This window comes from Gavialis gangeticus, unplaced genomic scaffold (assembly GCF_001723915.1).
Source record: "Gavialis gangeticus isolate Ggan-Ray unplaced genomic scaffold, GavGan_comp1, whole genome shotgun sequence".
Taxonomy (NCBI): Eukaryota; Metazoa; Chordata; order Crocodylia; family Gavialidae; genus Gavialis; species Gavialis gangeticus.
Window position 1 is genome coordinate 7,878,964 of NW_017728993.1, and position 22,287 is coordinate 7,901,250.

The 22,287-nt window shown below is 41.1% G+C and overlaps 1 protein-coding gene across 1 annotated transcript in view; it reads right to left on the bottom strand.

Moving 5' to 3' along the window:
• Positions 1-22,287, bottom strand: part of ROR1 (receptor tyrosine kinase like orphan receptor 1) — a 96,727-nt gene that overhangs the window by 21,827 nt on the left and 52,613 nt on the right. Inside the window, exons 4-6 of the mRNA XM_019528454.1 lie at positions 5,995-6,122; positions 4,467-4,784; positions 3,297-3,542 (exon numbers count right to left, since the gene is read on the bottom strand). Of these exons, the coding sequence (XP_019383999.1) occupies positions 3,297-3,542; positions 4,467-4,784; positions 5,995-6,122 (692 nt within the window). The remainder of the gene's footprint in view (positions 1-3,296; positions 3,543-4,466; positions 4,785-5,994; positions 6,123-22,287) is intronic.

A 22,287-nucleotide genomic window follows, 5' to 3' on the forward strand; every position in this document is an offset into this window, starting at 1 on the left:
AAAAAAGATCAGGCTCACCACTTTTTTTTTTCCCCCTTATGTGGAGCCTTCCGGGCTGGTGCTCCCCTCTGTGGCTGTAGGGTTTAGACACTAAAACTCCTTAGAGGTGTTTTACTTTGCAGTGCTCCAAAGTCATTTGCTGCATCCCAAAGTCATTTAAGGCACATTACACCGCCAAAAGTGCTACAGCAGCTGGAATTAACACATAATACGCCACCAAATGTGCAAACAGCAATGCCATTAAAGTGGTACAAAAGGCATTTAATCCACTTTAAACCTGCTTTAAAGTGTCGTCTACAAAAGCTATAGTTTTAAAGGAGGCCTGCACTGAATAGTTAAAACATTGTAGAGAGCTAAATAGTCATTAGTGGAGTGCTATACAGAGCTGGACAAATAACATGCAAATTATTCTTTAGATGCATTTCACTTCTTTCTACTTCCTTCTGGAGGTGTCTACTTTAAATCTGCTATGCCTCTCCACCAAACACACTTCACATTTGTCTGAGTAACTAGGCACCTGGTTCTCCCCTGCCATGTTTCTGATTTTCTACCTCTTGTATCTTGGAGCATGCATTCCCCTTGCCCAGTTGCTAGCTCTGTCTTGGTCTGCTTCCACTAAAATCATTCTGGGGCTTCCATCTCAAACACCAGCCCCTTCTTCCAATTGCTGTTTCCTTCCAGCAACCAGGTGCTGCTGCTCACTAACACCTGCAACTCCAGTTCTTTCACCTCCCTGACTGGGTTTCTCTGCTTAGAGAGATTTGCTCTTCTCCTGTCCACATTCCATGTTTGGACTGCAATCCATCCTGTAGCTGGGTTCTGGTTGCCAGGTCATAAGGATGGGATATAAATAGCAATGCTTTTACGTGTGCAAGAGAGTGTAACTGGTTCTATTTAAAGACTGTGGGCAGGTGCAAATCTGCAGCGTTGCTGGGCATAGTGAAGGGGTTTTCCATCAGGAACAACTGGTTGTGCTTTCTGTCAAGCTGCTGCACACCAGAATAGCCTCCTCATTTCTGCACACTCTGCCTTCTTGCAAGGCCTTTCTACACAACCTCACCCTTGGACTGTTCTTCTATAGTTCATATGTGTCCAAATCACAGACTTTAGTGGGGCAGCCTGAGGAAGCGCTCAAAGATTCTATTAGAGAAGGAAACGGACAGCACCTAAGCAGTTAAACATCACTTCATCACCTGTAGGCATCCCAATCAACTGAAATTACCAGTTCTATTAAGCAGCGGTTACTGCTATGAAGCCTCATTAGGCTCAAATTGGCTCCTTGGGAGACAACTCAATTAAGCTGGTTTCCCAGCTAAGCAACTTCCCATTAGGCAGAGTGGACAATACATTTACAAATGTGTCCAAATTGGCTCTTTCAGTCAGTGTAAAAACAACAAAAACTGCCTACACAGCATTTTACATTTGCAAAAATGCCAAAGAACATTAACAATCAAACAATTAAACAGCCGCCCAATATTTACTTATATTTAAAATAATGAAACCACCTCTCTCATGCTTTAGATTCCCATATTGCTTATATAATAAATAAAATGAAATTGAACATGCCATAAAAAACCTTTCACACAAATTCAGCATGCCCAGCAGTCAGTCAACATGGGTGCCTATACTCATGCAGGGAGGCTGCTCCGACACACTGTAATTACAGCGCATCAGAGCAGACTCGATTGGGGTAATTACTGCACTCCAGCTGACTCCAGTATCATGTGTATCAGCATCCCTGCACTGAAAAATGGTGGTGGGGTGCTTTAACCGAAGCTCATTTGATGATCTATTAGCATGGTTTTTACCATGACACCCCACTACCGCACAGTGTTATGCAGTGTTGTATAGGCTAATGTGCAGTAAGCACCTCGTGTAGACATGCCCACTGTGTGGGAGAGTCTGACCTAAGGACTGCTTGTGACTATACTCAAAATGAAGTTTAACTCAGAACAGACTACCAAGGAACATCGTCAGAAAGCACCCCCCATTCCAAAAGCAAAGTTTGTGTTTCTGCCCTGGCTTCTGGACAACATAATCATTGCATGAAACCTGCCGCTAAAATTTCCTAGAACATTGTTGGGTGCCTCTTCCAGGACATACCTGGGGATCATTTTAAGTTGTTTTTCAGAACATCTTTTTAATAAAGATTGACCAACATGGGAGCTAGTTAGTCAGATCCTCCTCTCAGTTGCCCTCAGGTCTCAAGCACTCAAGCAGACAGATGAGAACTCAACTCTCCAATTTTTTCAGAAATAAAAATCTGTCTGATAAAGTTTTGCAAACTCAATGCCAACAACCAGCTGACAGGATTTTGCAAAACCATCCCCATTTTTAAAACAAAGGCTGAACTGCATTAAGCCAGACTCTCATTTATTAAACCCATTCCAAACGAGCAGCATCCATTATACACATTATGTTTTTTTATTTTACTTGCACTAAGAAAGGACAATGTTTTTTTAGGAAACACTGAAACCTTAGAACAGTTGGGCCAGCCTTTTCAGCAGATGTGCCAAATATTACCCCTGCACCCTCCCCAAGTGATCCCCTTTGCTTGCCCAGTCCACTGCTCTTTCAATTCCCGACTCTGTGCTTCCTACCTGATCTGCTGCTCTACTTTCTGCTTCCTTCCCTGTCTGCCACTGTTCTGCTTGTCCCTCTCCAATCTGCCATGTGCCACACACACAGGCTGCCCGTGCTACTTGCGGCACCTGTGCCATAAACTGGTCACCCCTGTTCTTGAACACGACATTCATAGATTCCTAGATTGTAAAGCTTGAAGGGACCTTGGAAGATCATCGGGTCCAGCCCCTGCACAAGGCCAGAAAGACAACTGGGGGTCAGGTGGCCCCAGCAAGGTGACTGTTCAGTCTCCTCCTGAAGATTTCCAGGGTAAGCGATTACACCATCTTTGGAAGGAGCTTATTCCACTGTCTGGACACCATGACTGTAAAGAAGTTTCTCCTAATGTTGAGCCTGAATCACAATAGAACAACTTGTACTTCAGTGGAATAGCTTAATCTCAGTAACTTTTCTTAGCAGAGTACTTTCAAGCCTCTGCTTTAATAGCCTGATGCACAGGTACTGTAAGGTTCCCCTTGGCAGGGAATTTCCTGTTTCAGATCCTGTGGCTTTACTACAAACACTGAACGCAGTCTTCTTTCCAAGAGCTTCCTTTCCAAAGCATCCAAGAAGACCATGCTCTGCCCAGCTACCCAGAACTTACCTGACAGTAATTCCTGACTTTTTTTTTTTTAAAAATGAAACAGGGTAAAATGGAAAGGTTTAGTATTTACCACATGCTGGGATGTCACAGAGCTCAGACTTAAAGTTTTCATCTAAGGTAAAACACCACGGGGCTTCTTTCTGATTCCCGGGATTGCGGCAGTAAGAATGGCCCCCATTTAGCTCTGGGTATCTGACAGCAGTGAAGGTATGCGTGTGCGGATACTGGGAATTCCACGGCTGGCACTGCCGTCCGGACTTTGTCACGCTCGCAGTTCCTCGGTAATCTACTCCTGTGCTGTTGTAACATTTGTGATCTGAAAAGCAGTAGGACAACAGTTGATTGCAGTGAGTCAGAAGACAACCAGCCATCCTAGCTGCTGGTTGCCTTAAACTCCCAGCCACTGAGCACATCTCTGCTGGCCTGAGGCCTGGAAATCCAGTTGAGGAGTAAGGGCTCTCAATCTGCTGTGGCCATAACACTGGGCCTGCTTTGCATTACATTCCTGGGAGGATTTAAAGCTTATGCTGCAGTAATGAAAACAGCTTACTCCAAGTATTTTTAATATAAAATACATGAGAGAAGTCAAAACTACAGTGGGAGGCTAAATTGCATCTATTACTTTTGATATAAAGAGAGAGAATTTGTGGGCCCTGAATTTTTTATTTGACAATTTCAGACACACAAACATTTGATATTGTAGTAACTCAATAACCAGTCTGATCAAAAGAGTGAGCTCCAGCAAATGCCTGTAATTATGCCTTATTAGACAAGGACGGCCATGGAACCCGATACTGCAAACCTTACTTATGATGAGCAGTCCTTAATCACACCAGCAGCTCCACTACGGTACACAGTACTATGAAGGGAAGGATATCTCACCTGGGGGTTGCAAGATCATGACTTCCGACGTTTACTGATATTAAAATGTTACAAGTGAAAATAGGTGTTGATTAGGTACTATTCACGAAAGAAGATCTGAAGCCCATAAACTGCTATCAGCCTAATTTGAGACATAACTAATAAACTAGACTAAAAATAAGTACAGTATCAAGTCATTCTGAATTTCTGTGGGTTCTGGTGTAATCAAGTGCAATCTAACAGCCTGGTAATTTGAGAGAACAATATTTGTGCTTTTTCAAAGCCCGTAACTAACTCTGAGTCTCAGGCACAGAGCAATTAGATACAACCTTTGCCCACTGATGATGGTTTTTGTGTGAAGTCGACAACTTTCACTTACTTTTATTTATAGGATCTGCCATAGGAATTCCAATCCGGATACAATTCACAGCTTCTGGGCTATCTGGCTGGGGAAGATCTTCGCAGTTTGGCAGCTTTAATCTCATAAGAATCATTGGATTAGATCTAGCAAAAATATACTCTGTTTGACACAGAACATTTTCCAGGATTTCACATTCATCACGGCATAGATCCCGGGGCTTTGGAGCTGATGAAGTCTCATCGCAGTATGGGAAAGCATAGTGGCACAGCGAAGGAATAGCAAACTGGGAGCACTTATCAGATAAGTGACTGGAAGTGCCGATCATGGTGAAGGCAGCTGTAACACAAACAAAAGCTTTTCACTTACTATGACAGAGGCTTATTCCTGTGCATTGAGCTCAACAGCATAACCCCTACTTCGGTAAATTCCCATTGTCAAACATGTACAAAGCAAGGCAAACAAGCTAATTTTTCCCAGGAAATACAAGGAACTATTATTTTCAGACTGTTATATAACAGAGGGGATAAATGTATATTTAAAAATACAAGATGATAAATACTGTAAAATTTGATCATGTTCATTTCAGCCACAGAGAAATTACATTTTGTTTTCAACATTTCATTCATGTCCAACAAAACAAAAACTAACCTGTTGCTTTTTCCCAGCTGGTTTGTAAATCGCCTAAATATTTCTTCAATTTCTTTTCACAGGCAAGGGCAGTTAGTCTTATGAAACACTGTATGCTTCTTTCAAGAGTTTTTATTTCAAGAGATCCAAGTGCAGCGTTCAGACTTAAACAGATATAGCATATGAACTGCTATACAGACACAGATCACTTTGGCTATTACTATAGTACAATGTGAGCCACAGTTTTAAAAGTGCATGGCAATCCTGCCCAACACTTTAGGAAAAGAAATGAAAAACTTCATCCAACTGAAACTGCAGGAGGAATAAAAATCCTGGAATGCAATTATCTCGGCTGGAAAACAGCCGAGATTAACACATCTAAAAAAGTTTTTAAAATACCATGACATTTTTACAAGAAGGTCAGAGATCTCTGTTAACTGTCTCATCCAAATTACAGCATTTCTATCAAAAGAATGACCCCTAACAAAAGTTGGAGCCTCCATCCTTTTTTTGAATCAGAGGCAAGAATGCCACCTGTTGAATGACTAACACAACTTTCTTCAGCACCCCTGGGTTTCATTAGCAATCTCTCAAACAACCATTCTTCCAGTTTGGCCTTGCTTAGCTATTAAAAACAGTGCAAAGGAGTCTAGTCGTGAGCCATCCCCACAAAAATACTTACATAATACGATGAAAGATGCACAGCTAGTTAAAAACCTTTGCATGCTTGAACTGACCCACTCCACTAACATTATGCAATGCAGCCATCCTGATTAAGTGTTACTATTGTGATATTTGCAGCAACCAAGGAGGCAGCAAAAGAGATAAAACAGGAAAACATGGTTTTGGTGATAAAATGCTCTAGCTGTTCTCTGTTAAAAGATGTAGTGTAAAAGAGGAGCAAACAGTCTTTACGCACCTGTAATTTGATTTTCTATTTCACCTTGCATATGTAAAGACTCCATATAAATCGTTCGATTCCCAATAAACCTTGCACAAGCAATTCCTCTGTACGGCTGGCAAAAACCATCCTCTTCATACTCATCTCTAAAATCAATAACATACACAAAGGGATAAATACACATTTCAGATGGAATTCAGCAGCAAAATGTCACTAGGAGGAGTTTGCATTCATATTGCTTGAGATAGCTTTGAGGATTCAGCTGTCTTTATCTTGCCATCCAGATTCACTATGGGTGATAGGTGAAAAACACATCAGCCCTTCACCCTCTAAACCCTGTGTCAAATGATTATATGGTTCCTGGGTTTTGCAAGAAGCATTCCAGAGGCTTCAGTGCCTTGGGTGAGTTTAGGTTGCCCTGGGTGAGCCCTGAAAGGTTCTGTTGATGCTGTATGATGGTTTTCAATAGCCGGAAAAAAATTAGCACAGTGAAATACACATTGCAGGTTAGAAATGCACTAATTAGTGAATACAGGTAATACAACATTACAGGTGAGACAAAATTCAAGTTAATGTTGTCTTAAATGCATCATTTCTGTGTCAGGGAAAAGACTGTATTCAGGAATAATGAAAAACCATCAAAGCATCTTCCAAACGTTTTACTTCAGAAACCTAAATGCACTAGAAGAAATAACATTAGATAGATAGGACCAGTTTCTATTCCACTTACTGGTATTAGGCATGTAGGTAGACTTAGGTAGACAAGTGCAATCCTGCTCTACCCTGCTCAAGTTCAGATGATGGTGTGTTACAAAAGTAGATGGAGCAGATTTTTCAGGGACTTGAACAGGGTAGAAGAGAATCGCACGTAACTTGCTAGGTCCACTTGTCCCATAGGGGGAATGAAACCTAGTCCATATGGAATCAGAAGTGCAGAAAAATGTTATAGCTCTTGAAACACTAGTATTCAGTACCTTTAAAATGTGGAGGAGCTTCCTCCGTAACTTGCAACAATTATTCATAAAATGGGACAGGAGTTAGAATGGACATTATACAGATACACTTTTTTTTCATTCGGTGCTTTGTTTTAGGCACTGTATGAGACATTTAATACATAAAGCCAGATGTGAAAATATTTGCCAATATTCTTCAAACAAAGGGAAGGGAAATTACCAAACCTCAGAGGAATGGACCACTGCTTACTTTGAACAGATAATCAGCAGCTAACGTTGGATTTGTAATATAATTCATTTTCTGAAGGCATTTGGGAGGGTGAGGATATTACCTGGCTTGAAATGGAAACAGCATTTGACTTCCAGTGCCCCTTCTGATGTTACCTTTAAAGCAAAATTTAAATTGGGACAAGACCAGCCAAAATGGGTACAGAACTTACACCGAGGATACTTAATGGAATATTAGCTTCAAACCTTGATCTGGGCAGGACAATAACCTGGCTTTTAACTGATCCTGGAAAATTCACCCCTTTAAGGGCTCAGATTCTGAAAAAGTTTTTATGAAAAATCAGATTGTGATATTAACACCAACAAGCCAGAGGCTTTTTTAATTAGTCTGTTACTAAGCTTTATAAAGCAATTTTTCTTCTCCTCTGAGGACTTGGGGTGTAAGAGCTTGGAAATGCAAATCCTGCTTAGGCTCTTTCTTATATTTTACATGCGTCTTACAGGAAGTCTCAGACATCACAGCTAAATTTCACAGTGGCTTGTCAAAGTGACTGGGTTGAGGTAAAAGGATTATAAGGAAGGTAGCATTAGGTGTCCTTGGGGGCACTCCCAGCCCTTTCTAGAAACTTTCTCCAGAGTGGTGCCTGTGAACGCTTTCCAAATTCACACGAAGAGACTAGAAGTCTTGAATCAAATGAAATAATGAATGCCTGTGAAGGAGGGCCAGAGATTGAGGCCCCTCCATTAGGCATCTGGGCTCATGGGATGCATCTGGGCTCAGTAGGGGCCCCAGTAGGACTGAACCGTTGTGTAGTTTAGGTGTGCCTGGAGCACTATGCATTATACAAGCTGCAAGAATTACCATGTTCCATGCCTTATTCTTTTCCCATTGGTAATAAAATCACAACTTGCATATTATCATCTCAGTGTGTAAATGTAAAGGCATGATGAGAAAGGCAGGTGACCTTTCACCTCTTATGATTACAGGAAGAAATGTTTCCTTTCCTTTCCTTTCACTGTAGTAAGATCTTCCAGACCTGGGCTTCTATGAGTCTTCCAGATTTAACAAAATCCTTACATAAAGATAACACCAAAAAGTTTCACATGTAGCTTATGCCTGTGGTAGCCTAAGTCTTACTGAAGCTCAATGGGTAGAACCTAAATCCAAAAGGCTGGTGAGAGAAGTTACACATAAACTGGCTTAAGTGATCAGAAACTGGTTTCAACCTGTAACAGAACAGAAGTTCAGTGTACATAAACCAATTTCAAAATGGCTAAAACTGGTTTAAGATAAACCTGGTTGAATGTAGTATCAGACTTAACTGACTTGGGTAAAACCAATTTATGAAACTTCTGTCCCAGATCCCTTCCCAGTTCAAGTTAAATCACAGCTCCCCAGCATCCCACGATGCTTTTCAGCCCTGTGCTGTGCTGGGCTGTGCTGTTTGCTTTAGAGAGGGGGGTTGGCCCTGCACCTCTGCTCCCTAGATAGCCTCACTGGTTGGCTCACTGCTTCCCCCCCACCCCCAGACAAACACCTGCTGGGATCTGGGGTCTGGGGCCAGGGAGGGGGTTAAAGCAGGTATGGAGATGCCCTGCCCTGCTTGCTTAGTGCTGGTTGCAACTGAACTACAAATTCCAGAGGCAACTGGAAGCAGGAAGAAGTGATAAGCAGCCCTGCAGAGTCCTACCACTGTAATTCTGGACTGTGAATCCCAGAGAGCAGGAAGAGGAAGCAAACACACAGCCCATGCTGGCTACATGCCAGCAAGCTGTGTTCTAGCAGCCCCTGGTGACCAGCTTGGGCCACTGCAGGCATGTGGCTGCATTTCCTGAATCAAAAGTGAATGCCTACCCATTTGCTTATTGGTTCAGTCCTTGCAGCTTAGACTAACTTGCAAAGACTGAATCAATTCAGCCTCAGGCTTTTTGACTGTCTGTACTTAGACAAAATAACTGAGACTTGGGGCCAGATTTTTAAAGGTTTTTTCTAGGGTTGACAAGCCAGTCAATTGATTGCATATTTTTTTGGCTGGTCAAAGATTATAGTTATTTTACAAAAAAAAGGATTTTTTTGAAGTTTTCTTGACAGAAATATAATTTGTTTTGTTTTTTTCACACATTTCTTAATAGAACAATTGTGCTTTTTCTATGTATTATTCGCACCTATTAGCATTTTAAAATAATTTTTAACTGATATTTGACCAAACTATTGACTGGTCAAAAACCCAACTCTAGTTTTTAATTTCTTCTTTATTTTGTATTTAACAGTATTAGTTTTCAACGGGAGTTACGTGCCTAGATGCTTCTGAAAACCTTATTAGTCATCTATCCATGTCTTTGATACCTAAGTTGCTTTTAAAAAATGTGATTGCTAGCTACCTTGGCCAGGTGCTCTTGAAAACATTACCCCCTCCTGCTTAGTTCTGAAGACTTATCAAAAGGAATACAATTTAGAACCTGAACTGAAAAACCAAATTAACCCCCATGAACTTTGAATTCTGGCTTCCCAGAGCAGTTCTTTATCTAGTAATTAAGAATCAATTAAACTATAAAATTATTCTATTTCATAATTAAGTTTTACTTAGGAAATAGATGAGATAGCAACCCCCTTGAAAGGAATGAAGCACTTAAATGAGACAAACAGAAGGCATGGGAAAGATGTACAAGAAATTTTGATTAGTACTGAAAGGAAAAGTTTTATCAACAAGGCTACTTCAGCTCACATTCTCCTTTGCACTAAAGAAGATTTAACCCAACATAAATAGCCTAATGCTGAAAGGAATGTGAATGAATAGGGATACATTTACATCTAGTGGAAATGCCCCGAGGTATAGGCCACATCATATTCCTTTTCTTTCTAAGGCATCTATTGTTTTTGGCTGTTATCAATAGTTCAAAAGAGCAGTTTCCATTGATGGGATTTTTGATTATATCCTGGTAATACTTTATTGTGCTGTACGTGTCTATACATTCTTAGCAATAAACTATATGGTACTGATAATTCTTTCCATCCTCATTTTCCTCAATAGTCTTGAAGATTTGGTATCAGTCCCCTAATGTACCCATGGGTTTTCCTCTCCAAATCATGGAGACTCTCTCTCCTGCAGCTGTCTTCTGTGATACTCTCCTTCCTTCCTACTCTCAATAAAATGACTTTTATTTATAAACTCCTGTCCCCTTTGTGAGGTGACCCTATGTCTGTTCAGTCTCATCTTACTTAGGGTAGGCCCTTGGAAGGCCTCTGCACTGCAGCTGGGCAATTAGATCGGCATCACTCAGCCCTAAGCAGGGCCAGCTGAACCTGATGAGTGGCTCCAGGGCTGCTTTTAAGGAGCTCTGGCAGCACCTGACCCCTGCTGCACAACAAACTGGCCTCACTCTATATGTAGTTCTCATCCACGTGATTTCCCTGGTGCCTGCTCCTGCATTCCTGCCCATGTACCCAGTCCCTGATCTTCAGAACCCCAGTTTGACCTCGGCTTGCTTCTTGACATCCACTTCTGGTAACCCCCTGGCTTGTACATGAACCCTGGTTCTATCTCAACTCGGCTCCTGACCTCCACAAGTCTGGTAATCCCTTTGGCTTGGCGTGTGAAACCCAGTTTGACCTTGGCTTGCCCCCTGAATATGGACACTGGTAACAACACCCCAGCTCTAACCATTAGGCCTAATGCCTAGTGGACCTGCGAATCTGCATGGCACAATGTAGTGCTATGAAGAGCTACTTGAGCTAGTGCTGAACAAACTAGCTTGTGTAGCAGAAGCAATCCAGCCACATTCTTCCTAGGATAATTGCTGTGCATTGCTCCCTGTAGACATGTCCTTAGTTACTAGCCTACCTGGGGATAATCAAGGCCATCAAGGCTTAACAGCTGTTCATGTTTAGCCTTGTGTCACCTAAGATAGAGGTAAAAAGATAACAGGACTGACAGCCAACCCTCACATACCAACTGGAATTTTCAGCATTTGGAGACACACATGGAGTCCCCTGTATCAAATAAAATTCCTAAATTGTTTAGATGCATTATCCAATTGGTTGCAAGTGCTATCTGGCCTGAAGACATAGCTATTTAGGAACCAGACAGGACTGAGAGTGAGATCATCAGTTTGTTTTATACACTATAGGTGCCTTACATACCAAAAATGCTCTTTTGTAAGGTGGTCATTGCTTCACTGTTCAAACACATATGTTTCTGGGACCTGATGCAGTTCCCAGAGCAAACTATGGAATGGCTTGGCTTCAATGACAGTTAGATCAAGCCTCACTGACCAGAAGCAAGGCACTTGAGCATGATTAAGTTATACTGAAGTCAGAGGCAGTAGGACATAAGCAGGTATTAAAGTGCACTGCTGAACTGGCATTAATTTGCTTGAGTGCCTTGCTGAATAAGGTTTTAAAAGAGAATTAGCTTTTAAAAATCACAAGAGTCAATGATGGAAAAGACACATTTTAAATCTTTCTTCTTTGTTCATTAAAAATATTCCTACATTGGCAGCATCCAGATGACCCACTCACAATCAGTCTCATTCACTAAGGACAGAAGTTACATATAAACCGGTTTAAGTGATCAGATACTGGTTTAAACCTGTAACAGAACATAAGTTCAATGCACATAACCCAGTTTCAAAATGGCCAAAACTGGTTTAAGATAAACCTGGTTGAATGTAGTATCAGACTTAACTGATTTAGGTCAGTTTATAGAACTTCTGTCCCAGACCCCTTCCTGGTTTAAGTTAAATCACAGTCCCCCAGCATCCTAGCATGCTTTTCAGCCCTGGGCTGGGCTGGGCTGTCTGCTCCAGAGAGAAGGGCTGGCCCTGCCCCTCTCCTCCCTAGCTGGAGCTCCACCTGGCTGAGAAGGAGGTGGGGGACTGCAGCATCTGCCAGACTTCCCCTTGATTCCCCCTCTATTTGCTGTTCAAGTAGCCATGGGTGACTGGTGCCTCCTGTTACTGGGTTGCTGACCACAGAGGGGTCCCCCAAGGGCTGATCGCTGACTCCAGAAGCACCTTGGCACTTCCGTTTTTTGCCAGTGGTGCTTCTGGGAAAACCAGAAGTGCTGCCAGCACTTCTCTACATCCCCCCACTCCACAGCTGCACCAATCTTAAGGGGGGCACTGGCCAGCACTTCTCTTGCCACCCCCCCCAACTCCTTGGCTGGTGGTGGCCAATCTCAGGGGTGGCACATGCACTTGTGTGCACCCCCTATGCATTGTCAACACCAGTGACACAGACCCCAGCTGGCATCTGGCTATGCCCCACCCCCTCTGCCCCATGACAGCTAATGCTGAGAGGTGTCTATGTGTGTGTTTCCAATTCCACTGGAACAAAGGCAGACACAAACGTGTCTGCTTAGGGCTAGAAGCCAGTGGCTTGCAAATGCAAATGCACCTTGCAGATAAGAAGAGCTTGAAACTAATGAGAGAGATGCATTTGTTTTCTTTTGTAGGGCTTGATAGGCTGATAAGCTTTGTGTTCTGATAAGCTCCCTGCTGGCTTACTTCAAAGGCTTCAGTCTGTCAGTGTTCAACAGGGGACAGAAAGGGGTGTGAAAAATGACCATTTTGCAGTGAATGTTACTTGTGAGTGCTCTCAGTTTACTGCAGACAGTATGAAAAAGCAGGGACAGGGAGACTGAAAGCTCAATATCATCAACAGATGCATGCACTCCACACAAGCAGTACTCCCTCCCTCCCACAACCTTGCCTCAGAGTGCTAGCAAGGGCCAGGGTCTGGAAATACTCCCCACGCCTTGAGCCACAAGCAGGGGAAAAGGCTTGGTGAGGGCTGCTTTCCCCTCCCACGCCAAGCCCACCCCAGCTGGGGACTGTGCAGGCCAGGGTGGTGGTTTAAGCCCTTCCCTAATCATAGCATCCTCCGGAGCCTGGCAACATCACCCCTCAGCTCAGCACTACGGAAGGGAAGGGAGGGCTGCTCCAGCGCCCTCTGGGTTCTAAATTGAACCACTGCAGGCAAATGTCTGCAGTTCCTGTATCAAAAGTGAATTTCTGTCCACCTGAAAATCAGTTCAATCTCTGCTGGTTAAACTAACCTGCAAAGTTTGAATCACTTTAGGCTTGGGCTTTTTGAATGTCTGTCCCTTGCCATTGAAACAAGTGCTGCAAGCACACACCAAACATGGATACTTTTGTTTCTCTTGCTTCCTGTACTTCATAAATCACTAGAAACTGACATATTGTTCAATTTAGAGCACAAGAATAAATGGGAAGACTTGAATTTTAACTACAGACATATGATACTGTTTTAAGGTGATTTTTTTAAAAATTTGGTTTCCATTTTCCTTTATTTTATTCTTTTGATATTTTTACACTAGCATCAATGTTTATCTTGGAACTCTCCCATTCCTTTGGGTCCCGCTGAAATTTCCCTTGTGACATTACTTTTAGCTTCACATAACAGTACCCCGTATTAAATTTTCACTGTACTCAGATGTCAGAAACATTTGATTGAACAAAGTTCGCAAAATATAGGGCATAACATGCAAAGCAGCTATGCTTCACTCTGGATATCTATGAATCTTGGCATGCATTTTTGTGATTGTAAGAACTGCTCCTTCTTTGTAAAGGATCAAGAACAAAAGTCTGTAATCAGAACTGTACTGCAAATTTCTCATCAACACCATAGGTTTCTTTTAGATACTCTGCATGTGGATATCCAGCTCATGCTAATAGAAGTCCAGTGTGCTAAGCAAATGCAGACCATGTAGTGTAGATTTTCAGTGCTAAGTGAAGAAAGGAAAGTCACTTTCATGTCATCATGCTCCTTTGGCTACACTGCTGCCACTGTCTTAAGCACTAGTAAGAAAGATCTCACAAGCATGAGCAAAATCCCTCTTCTGTCCTTCCCCTAATGCTATCTACTATAGGAAGGAGAACATGGCCAGATAACAGCTGAATGGAGCTGGGGTTGGGGAGGAAATGAGAGGAAGTATTAGATTGGGAACCACTGAGAAAGACTTTGTTACCAACACTTAGGGATTGTTCTTTTTCCTTTGATTTTTCTTTTGTGTTCCTTCTGCAATATTTGGGTGTTAGTTTCTCATGGCACAATGAGATCAGACTGAAAAAATAAAACAAAACCCCTTCAACCAGAAAATGACTCAGATAGTTGAGAGGCAAGGCTTTTTTTTTGTGGGTGAAATCTTTTATTGGACCAGCTGCAGAGCTGCGGGGGATATAGACAAGCTTTCAAGTACCAAGTATCATCCAAGTACCCTACCAAGTACAACAGGACTCCAGCTCTACCACAACCTATCATACTCTTCCCTGAACCCCTTGTTTCTCACACACATCCTCTCAATGATTTCTCAGTTTTTCTGCATTCCACATTTTTCCCTGTTCCAACATCTGCTGGCTAAGATATCTTATTTTACTCCATACGGGAAGTACAGGCTTGGCAAGTTAAGATGCTAAACAGGAAAAACAACAGACTACCAGGGATGTATTTGTAGCTGTGTTGGTCTGAGACAAAAAGAAATCCCAAACTCTAGAACTCTTGGTTCAGAGATGATACCTGTCATTAGACCAACTAAGAAATCACAAAAAAGTTATCTTTTCTGCAAGCTTTCAGGCACACACGGCCTTTCTCAGTCTCAGGGAAAATAAAAGATGGCAATAAGTCCCCATAGGTAGAAAATAAACTTCATTTTTGCACAGAGGAAGCTGAAGGTGGAAGACTGTTCCTCTGGATCCAAAGGCACTTATAGTATATGGCTCCATATACAGGGCTCTTATGAAGAATAAAAATGAACATTGAAAAAAAAGGCAAAGTGGTTTCAGACTGTAATGCCATCCATCACATAGTTTGGCACTATATAACTACATCACCATGATGTCAAAAGGCAAGGGTGCTTTGTGATGTGAATTCATGGCACTGTTGCTTGTAAAGATCATTCATTTACCAAGGTCTACGGTTCCATTCAGTCCTCACAACTTTCTGGCTCATTTCCAGGTGAACACAATATATGTAACATACCGAAGGGAAGGACTGAATGCAGCAGGCACTTATAGAGAGGCAACCCATTAATATGGGCTTTTCATAAGGGCTGTTTTTTATTGGAGATGGAGATACAGTCTGGTTTGCAAATTAATAAAAGAACGAAAAAGCAAAGGAGAGTGAATAATAGATACAGAGACAAATTCCTCACTCACTGGAGACAATGAGCTTGTACCAGTTTAGTGATCCAAATTGCTGGAAAGCTCTCTGTCACTTCAGCATATGACACTTTGGCTCTGTTGAACCAGAAGTTTAAACCATCTCAGAGTACGCTGCCTTTTTGTTGCAGTCTGAAGCCACTCAGAATTTGTAATTGGCCTTATGACATGAAACGTAACTGCTGCTTTATAGCTATCCTCAGACAAGCCAGCTGAACTTTCTGGTGGAAGAAGTTTGGTACATGAGCAGAAATATAGCACACCATTGCATACTGCAGTGGCAAACCATTCTCAAATTCCAAGTTCTGGCTCCTATTTGATAACATGATCTCAACTGAGAATGATTATCACTTATTCCCCCATCCAAGCACATCCCTGCAAAGTCTGTTTAAGAAATACCAATAAATAACCAATAAATGCTACTGGAGATCCAGACTGTTGTGTCAAAAGCAAGTTTAAAAAATATTTCCTTTTCTATTTTAGTCCATTCTACATTACCAGAAACTGCCCATCTCTAAATCAGGCACCTCATATATCACAAACTTTCAGACCACCATTCATTCCAGCAAAAGTTAATGCAAGAAACCAGGTCTAGGAATTTGCTTTAGTTTTTGCTGTATGATCAACATGTTCATGACATAATTTTCAAAGTATTTTTTTTTAAATCAGTATAAAAATGACCATGTAGTATCAAGATTTGGTTATTTTTGTGGAGAACAGAATTCAGTATATTAAGAGCAAATATTCAGTGTGTGGCATTATTTCTGCTCTATGATTATTGGAGATAATTAAATCATTAAGAATGGGTTTTTTTGTTTGGAAAGAACACACAGAAAGAGGTGATGGAGAATAAGCACATATATTAGAGCTACTTATATTACCTCAAGAGATAAAAAAGAATAGGAGGACGGGGAAGAAAACAACAAGACAACAAACTAAATTTCAAATGTCTTGAGGAAAATAAAGGAGAAATAAAAGATGACAGACCTACTATTGAGTTGATCTGTTTTGTAATGTGCTCCGATGCTAGCAAGTTGAGTAAGCATATGTTTGGATGGGGTAGATAAGTGATCACGCTCAGTTGAGATCTTGTTATTAAACTCTTTGATATACAAATTGATTAGATTAGATTGGATAATTGGACATACTGAGGTAGCCAAATCTTTATATAACTCCAAATTAAAGAAGTTATATTAAAGGCAGGCCAAGCATCAGCATCCTCGTTGCACCTTCTGCAAGCAGCCAAACTACCGATGAAACTACTGATGCTACCAGCGGACTGAATCAGACAATTGTCAGATCCCAGTCATCAGCTATATATGGCAAGAATGTTTCCCCTAGCCAACCAGATGGCTTTTCAGGCTATTGGCCCAGAACTTCGAATCTTCCAACTCAATGGCAAGGGTCTTTCAGCAGCAAAACCTTCCATACTCAGTTCTATTGCAATTCACCACAAGGCTGACAATCTGTCTTGGGGAGACCCACATAGTACAGGACTAAACTAGTCACTTTTCTGTCCATGGTATTTTACACCCTTCATGCAAAATATGGGAGAGTCACATATGTCTGTAGCAACATTTCAGAGGCAACCCACACTCTATTCACTAATCACTGTGATATCAGAAATGTTGGAAGCTTCAGTATTGCAAATGTCTATAAACCACCAAGTGAAACTTGGGGGAACTGCTCCCTTCCATCTCTCCCTCACCCAACTTTATGTGCCGGTGACTTTACTAGCCACCACACAGGCTGGGGTTACTCACACACAAATGAAGATGATGACCTGTTACAAAGTTGAACATCCAGTAATGACCTTGCTCTGATTCATGACTCTAAACAGTGTGGCACCTTCTACTTAGCAATATGGGACCAAGGTTCCTCCCCTGACACATGCTGGGTTACAGTCAACAGCCACCCACAACCAGCATCTTACATTGATCTCAATGACTTTCCATATGGCCAGCACTGTCCATCACTCACCTACACTGGCCGGCAACTCCTGGTCATTAAAGCCAAATGGTCCCTATTCATGGAGCCTGTTGAATGACCCACTGTTACCATCCCATAGCAAAATATCTCAGTTGACAAAGCCTATAAGCATTACTGTGGTGCCCTCTATAAAGCGGTACAATCCTTTGTTCCCAGAGGATTTTGACCCCTGCACACTCCATGCTTGGATGAAGAGTGTGCTGCTCTACTAGATGAGTATGAAAAATCTGGCAATCCAGATATCGCAGATCACCTGCTTGAATCACTTCATGCTGCTTATTGGAACCGCTGGGAGGACTCAACTTCTCATCTCAATTTCTGCCACTTCAGTCAAAGGAGCTGGGGCCTCTTTCGCTGCCCCCAGCTCAGTGTCCCCCAGCCCAAACTTGACCATCCGTGTCGGCCAATGCCATCACCAGCCACCTTTGGAAGTGGCAAGAACCTCCCCCTGTAACAACAAGGATTTTGAGTGAAGAATACATAAAAAATAGTGTCATTTTCATGGAAATGTTCAGAACTAAGATCCTCCACAAACCTTTTCACCAACAGACCTCGACACTGTGCTGTGCAAATTAAAATCTGGCACTGCAACTGGCTATGACAATGTGTACCCAGAGTTTCTGAAACATCTTGGTCCTTGAGCTTAAAATTGGCTTCTACTCTTCTTCAACTGTATTGGCCTACCCAAGCCTGGAAAAAGACCCACAATCAACAGCAAGTTACTGACCAACCTTCCTCCTGAGTGTCCGCTACAAGACACTTGAAAGATTAGTTCTGTAGTGTATTTCTCCAGTAATTGATTCTGCAATAAGCCCAGACCAAGCAGGATTCCGCCATGGCCGGAGCACTTGCAATCAAGTTCTAGCCTTAACCACCTTCACTAAAAATGGCTTTCACAAAAACCTGAAGACTGGTATTGCCTTCTTCAATTTAACAGCAGCCCATGATACTATCTGGCATACTGGTCTTCTGGCAAAAATATCAGGAATTCTGCCACACTGGGCCACTCATCTAGTCAAACTATTACTATGTGGTTGACATTTTAGAGTCCACCTAGCCAACCATACTAGCTCTTGGAGATGTCAACCCAATGGCCTCCGTCAGGGATTAGTACTGACACCTCTCCTTTTCAACCTGTACACTAATAACTTTCCTGCAACCAGCTCAAAAAAATTTGTTTACACTGATGACAGTGCCTTTGCCACCCAAGCTTGTAACTTTTCAAGCATGGAACTCACACTTGATCAAGACATAAGACTGATGTCAGAGTACTGCCTAAAATGGTGCCTCAGACCAAATATTTCAAAGACTATCTCAAGTGTTTTGCATCTGCATAATGCCAGCACTAATTGTGAATTCACTATCACTTTAAACGGTCAGTTTCTTGAATTCAAAATCCACCCAGTTTATCTTGGAGTCACCCTTGACCAGACAAACTTATAAATCACACCACCAGAAAACTGCTTTAAAGATCAAAACAAGTAATAACCTCCTTGCCAAACTTACTGGCTCCACTTGAGGTGCCAATGCCTCCATGCTCTGTTCATCTGCTCTTGCACTGTGTTATTCATTTGCAGAATACTGTGCACCTGCATGGGCTTGTTCATCCCACAGCAAACTAGTGAACACTTAACTGCATGCTACAACGCATCTTGTGTCAGGCGTAGTGCACCCCACTCCATTCCCATGATTCCCAATACTCAGTAACATTGCTCTCCCTCATCTTTGCTGCTGGAGTAAATCCTGCACTGTCAGTACACGCAGACATATTCCACCCAGCCATAGCTTGGCTCCTCTCAAGATGCTCAATGTCCACTTTTTCAAAACCCTTTGAGTTTTTCTTCCTCACTGTCACAAAGAATGGTCAACACAAACACCAAGCAATCACCACATCATCCCTGACCCTACAGTAGTCAACCAGGATTTAGCTGGCCTTGCCATTAGTGGACACTTCTCAACCATTTTTTAACTGGACAGTGTCACTGTGCCTTAAATCTATACCAATGGAGCCTTCGCAATGACAACAAATGCCCTTGTGGACAAGTTCAAGCCATGACTTGTGTTCACTTACAGTGCTACCTTCTAGCTCTTCACACTGGTGAAGACATCACCTTAAGATTGCTGAAACAACATGCCGAAATATTATACGCTAAATAAATAAATTAAAGAAGACTGTGAAGAACTTGAGAAAGATATAATGAAGGGTAGGCAAATGGGAAACATTCAAGGCCTATGAAAGTCTAAGCTGACAGCGCAGAAGTCCACAGACTTTGTTTTGTTGTTATTAACCTATTTTGAAGGCAAAAATTAAAAAAAAAACACTGAATTTCTCTCTCTCATCTACCAAATGGATAGATGGAATGACTTTCTACTTGTCGTTTCACTTGTAAAATGAGAAAATCAGGTACTTGATAATGGGAAGATAAATTAAAATAGTTATATTGGACCACTAGACAGGCCTGTTACTTATAAGTTACTTATATAAGGCAGCTAAGCATTGACTGAAAAATACACTGTAGAGTGCCAAGAACAGAAAACTAAATGTTTTAACTCCTTTTTTATCTTTATTTCTCCAAGGAAGACATACAGAATGCTTCAAGTGGGACAACAATGTTCAAGAACATTAAGATCTCAGCTCCTGTAGTGGTCAAATAAGGAAACATCCCATTTGAGCCAGAACTCAGCAAGAGCTGCAAGATTGGAGTATTAATTTGATTTCTCAAAAATTGAACATGTGACAACATATGACCTGAAGCTGGGACTATGTAGAATATGTTTTGTTTTAAGGGAGGTGAGATCATAAGGAATGGTAAGAGGTAATCAAATTCAGAGGGATCTGCTCTGTCAAACTGTTTAATTATTTTTATGCATATTCAGACGCGGGGTTTTTTTTTATTATGACCTAGAGCTTAGATATACCCTGTATACCCATGTTAAAACGGTGTAATTTATTTTGATGTTGTTAAACAAGGCATACTATTGCTCTCTAGTCTTATTTCAACTTTACAAAAAATAAAATTTAAAAATGCTTTTATCTGGCAGGAATCTATTAAAGCAAACAGATGAACAATATCCTACTATCCTTTTCAAAGAAACACAAGGGAGTTGCTTGCCTGTGTTTAATTTTGAAACTGGGAATATACTAGCTGTGTTTTCTAATAAAATTTTAGAAATGTGAGGCTTTGCATTTCCCTTTGAAAAGGAAACAATTGTCCAGACTTGTAAGGAATGGTGTAATTAAGAGAGAAGTTATATTTGTAGATATTCCTTTTTAGAAACTCATTAAAAATGATAGGGCAGTATGGCTTAATGTTCATGAAAAACAAAAAGCACAGTGATACTAATAAAAAACAAATATTGTTTTTTGTCCTCACTAATTTATAGGGGTCTTACAGTACCAGAGACACATGCATTTGCTTATTTTCAGTGAATTTCAAGCTCTACCCTGACAAGCAGTTACTTTATTATTATACTTAGTTAGTCATTATTTCATATTGCAGAGTGAGGTAGCATAAAATGCATCTATAGAGCCAAAGATGGAGAAAGCATCTAATATCAGAATGAGTTCAAATTAGTATTTTATGCAGCGTGCCCCACTAGACAATGCCCCGTGGCCAAAGTCAGGATGGAAGTCTTATTGTGTGTGGCACTGTAAAAACACTGAAACAAAAATAAATACCCGCCTCAAAAGTTCTTACAATTATAATATAATTCTTTGAGTGTCTCTCAGTTCTAGACATTCATTCCCTTCCCCCAGTCATTCCTAGTTAGCTGTTTTTCTGCTTAAAGAAGGCAGATTTGTGTAAAGACAAATATCCCTGGTGAGAACTGATACATGTTTTCTACCAGTGAAAGGAAGGCAGTACTGCAGAGGCCACAGTTTGGAAGCTCAATAAAATGCATCTTTTATGCAATTAATTTCTTGGCAAAAATATACTGGAGCGATTACTGTTTTTAATGTTGTTGTTGTTGTTATAAAGTTTTACAGCTTCTGGAGAGAAAAATCTGCCTAGCAAATCTCCAAAACATCTCCAAAATATTTTGTACTCATTCACACACTTGATTTGAATATTGACTATGTTTTCAGTTGGAATGAAAAACTCTGATATCCACTACCCTTAAACAGTTCATAATAATTTATTCCCTACTGAAACTCCTCCTAGAAACTCAATACACATTCTTGCAAGCAGGAGATACACAGCCAACTGCATTCAGCAGAGCAGCAGCTGTAACTGCTTATGAAACAACACTGGTAACAGTATTTGGATCTTTCCTGGCAGATTTTTTACATCATTATTCAATGTGAACTGCAAATCATATGCTCGCAGTTATGGAAATGGCAGGAAACTCCTAGTGCTCTTGTTTGACAAAGCTATTTTAGGGTTATGTTGGATGGCAGGTCTATCCAAGATTCAGAAGAAAAAATAACATGCAAAGTTTTTGAAGAGTAGTCAAATAGGATAAGATTACAAGTACTAAATACTGCTTCCATCAAACCTTTGTTCTGTACACAAAAATATATTTCTTCCTCTCGGGATTCCTTAACAGTCCTGGTGATCCCACATGCGTGATCCTTATCCAGTCCTCATCAGACATTTACTCCTAGATAAGGAGTTTTTGATGGACTGACCATCGACTTCGCTTCATAAATAGGCTGCTTTGAGTCTTAACTGAGTGATGCCAGACTCACATTCCACCCTCCTTTAAGATCAGCTCCTTGATAGCACAGGATCCCTGTAACTGATAGGCTAAGGATAAGCTCAAACTAGTCACTTATGTGATAGTACAAAATACTACAACTCTCGGTTACTGGGTCAGGAAGTCTAAATTAAATATTAATCAAAATGGAAATTTGAAGGAAAGAAACTTTCCCTGTGTAACCAGTTAACTTAATCCAACACAACTGTTCTAACAATGATTTTTTTTCTTAAAAAATAGCTGATGCATGATGTATTATTTTAAA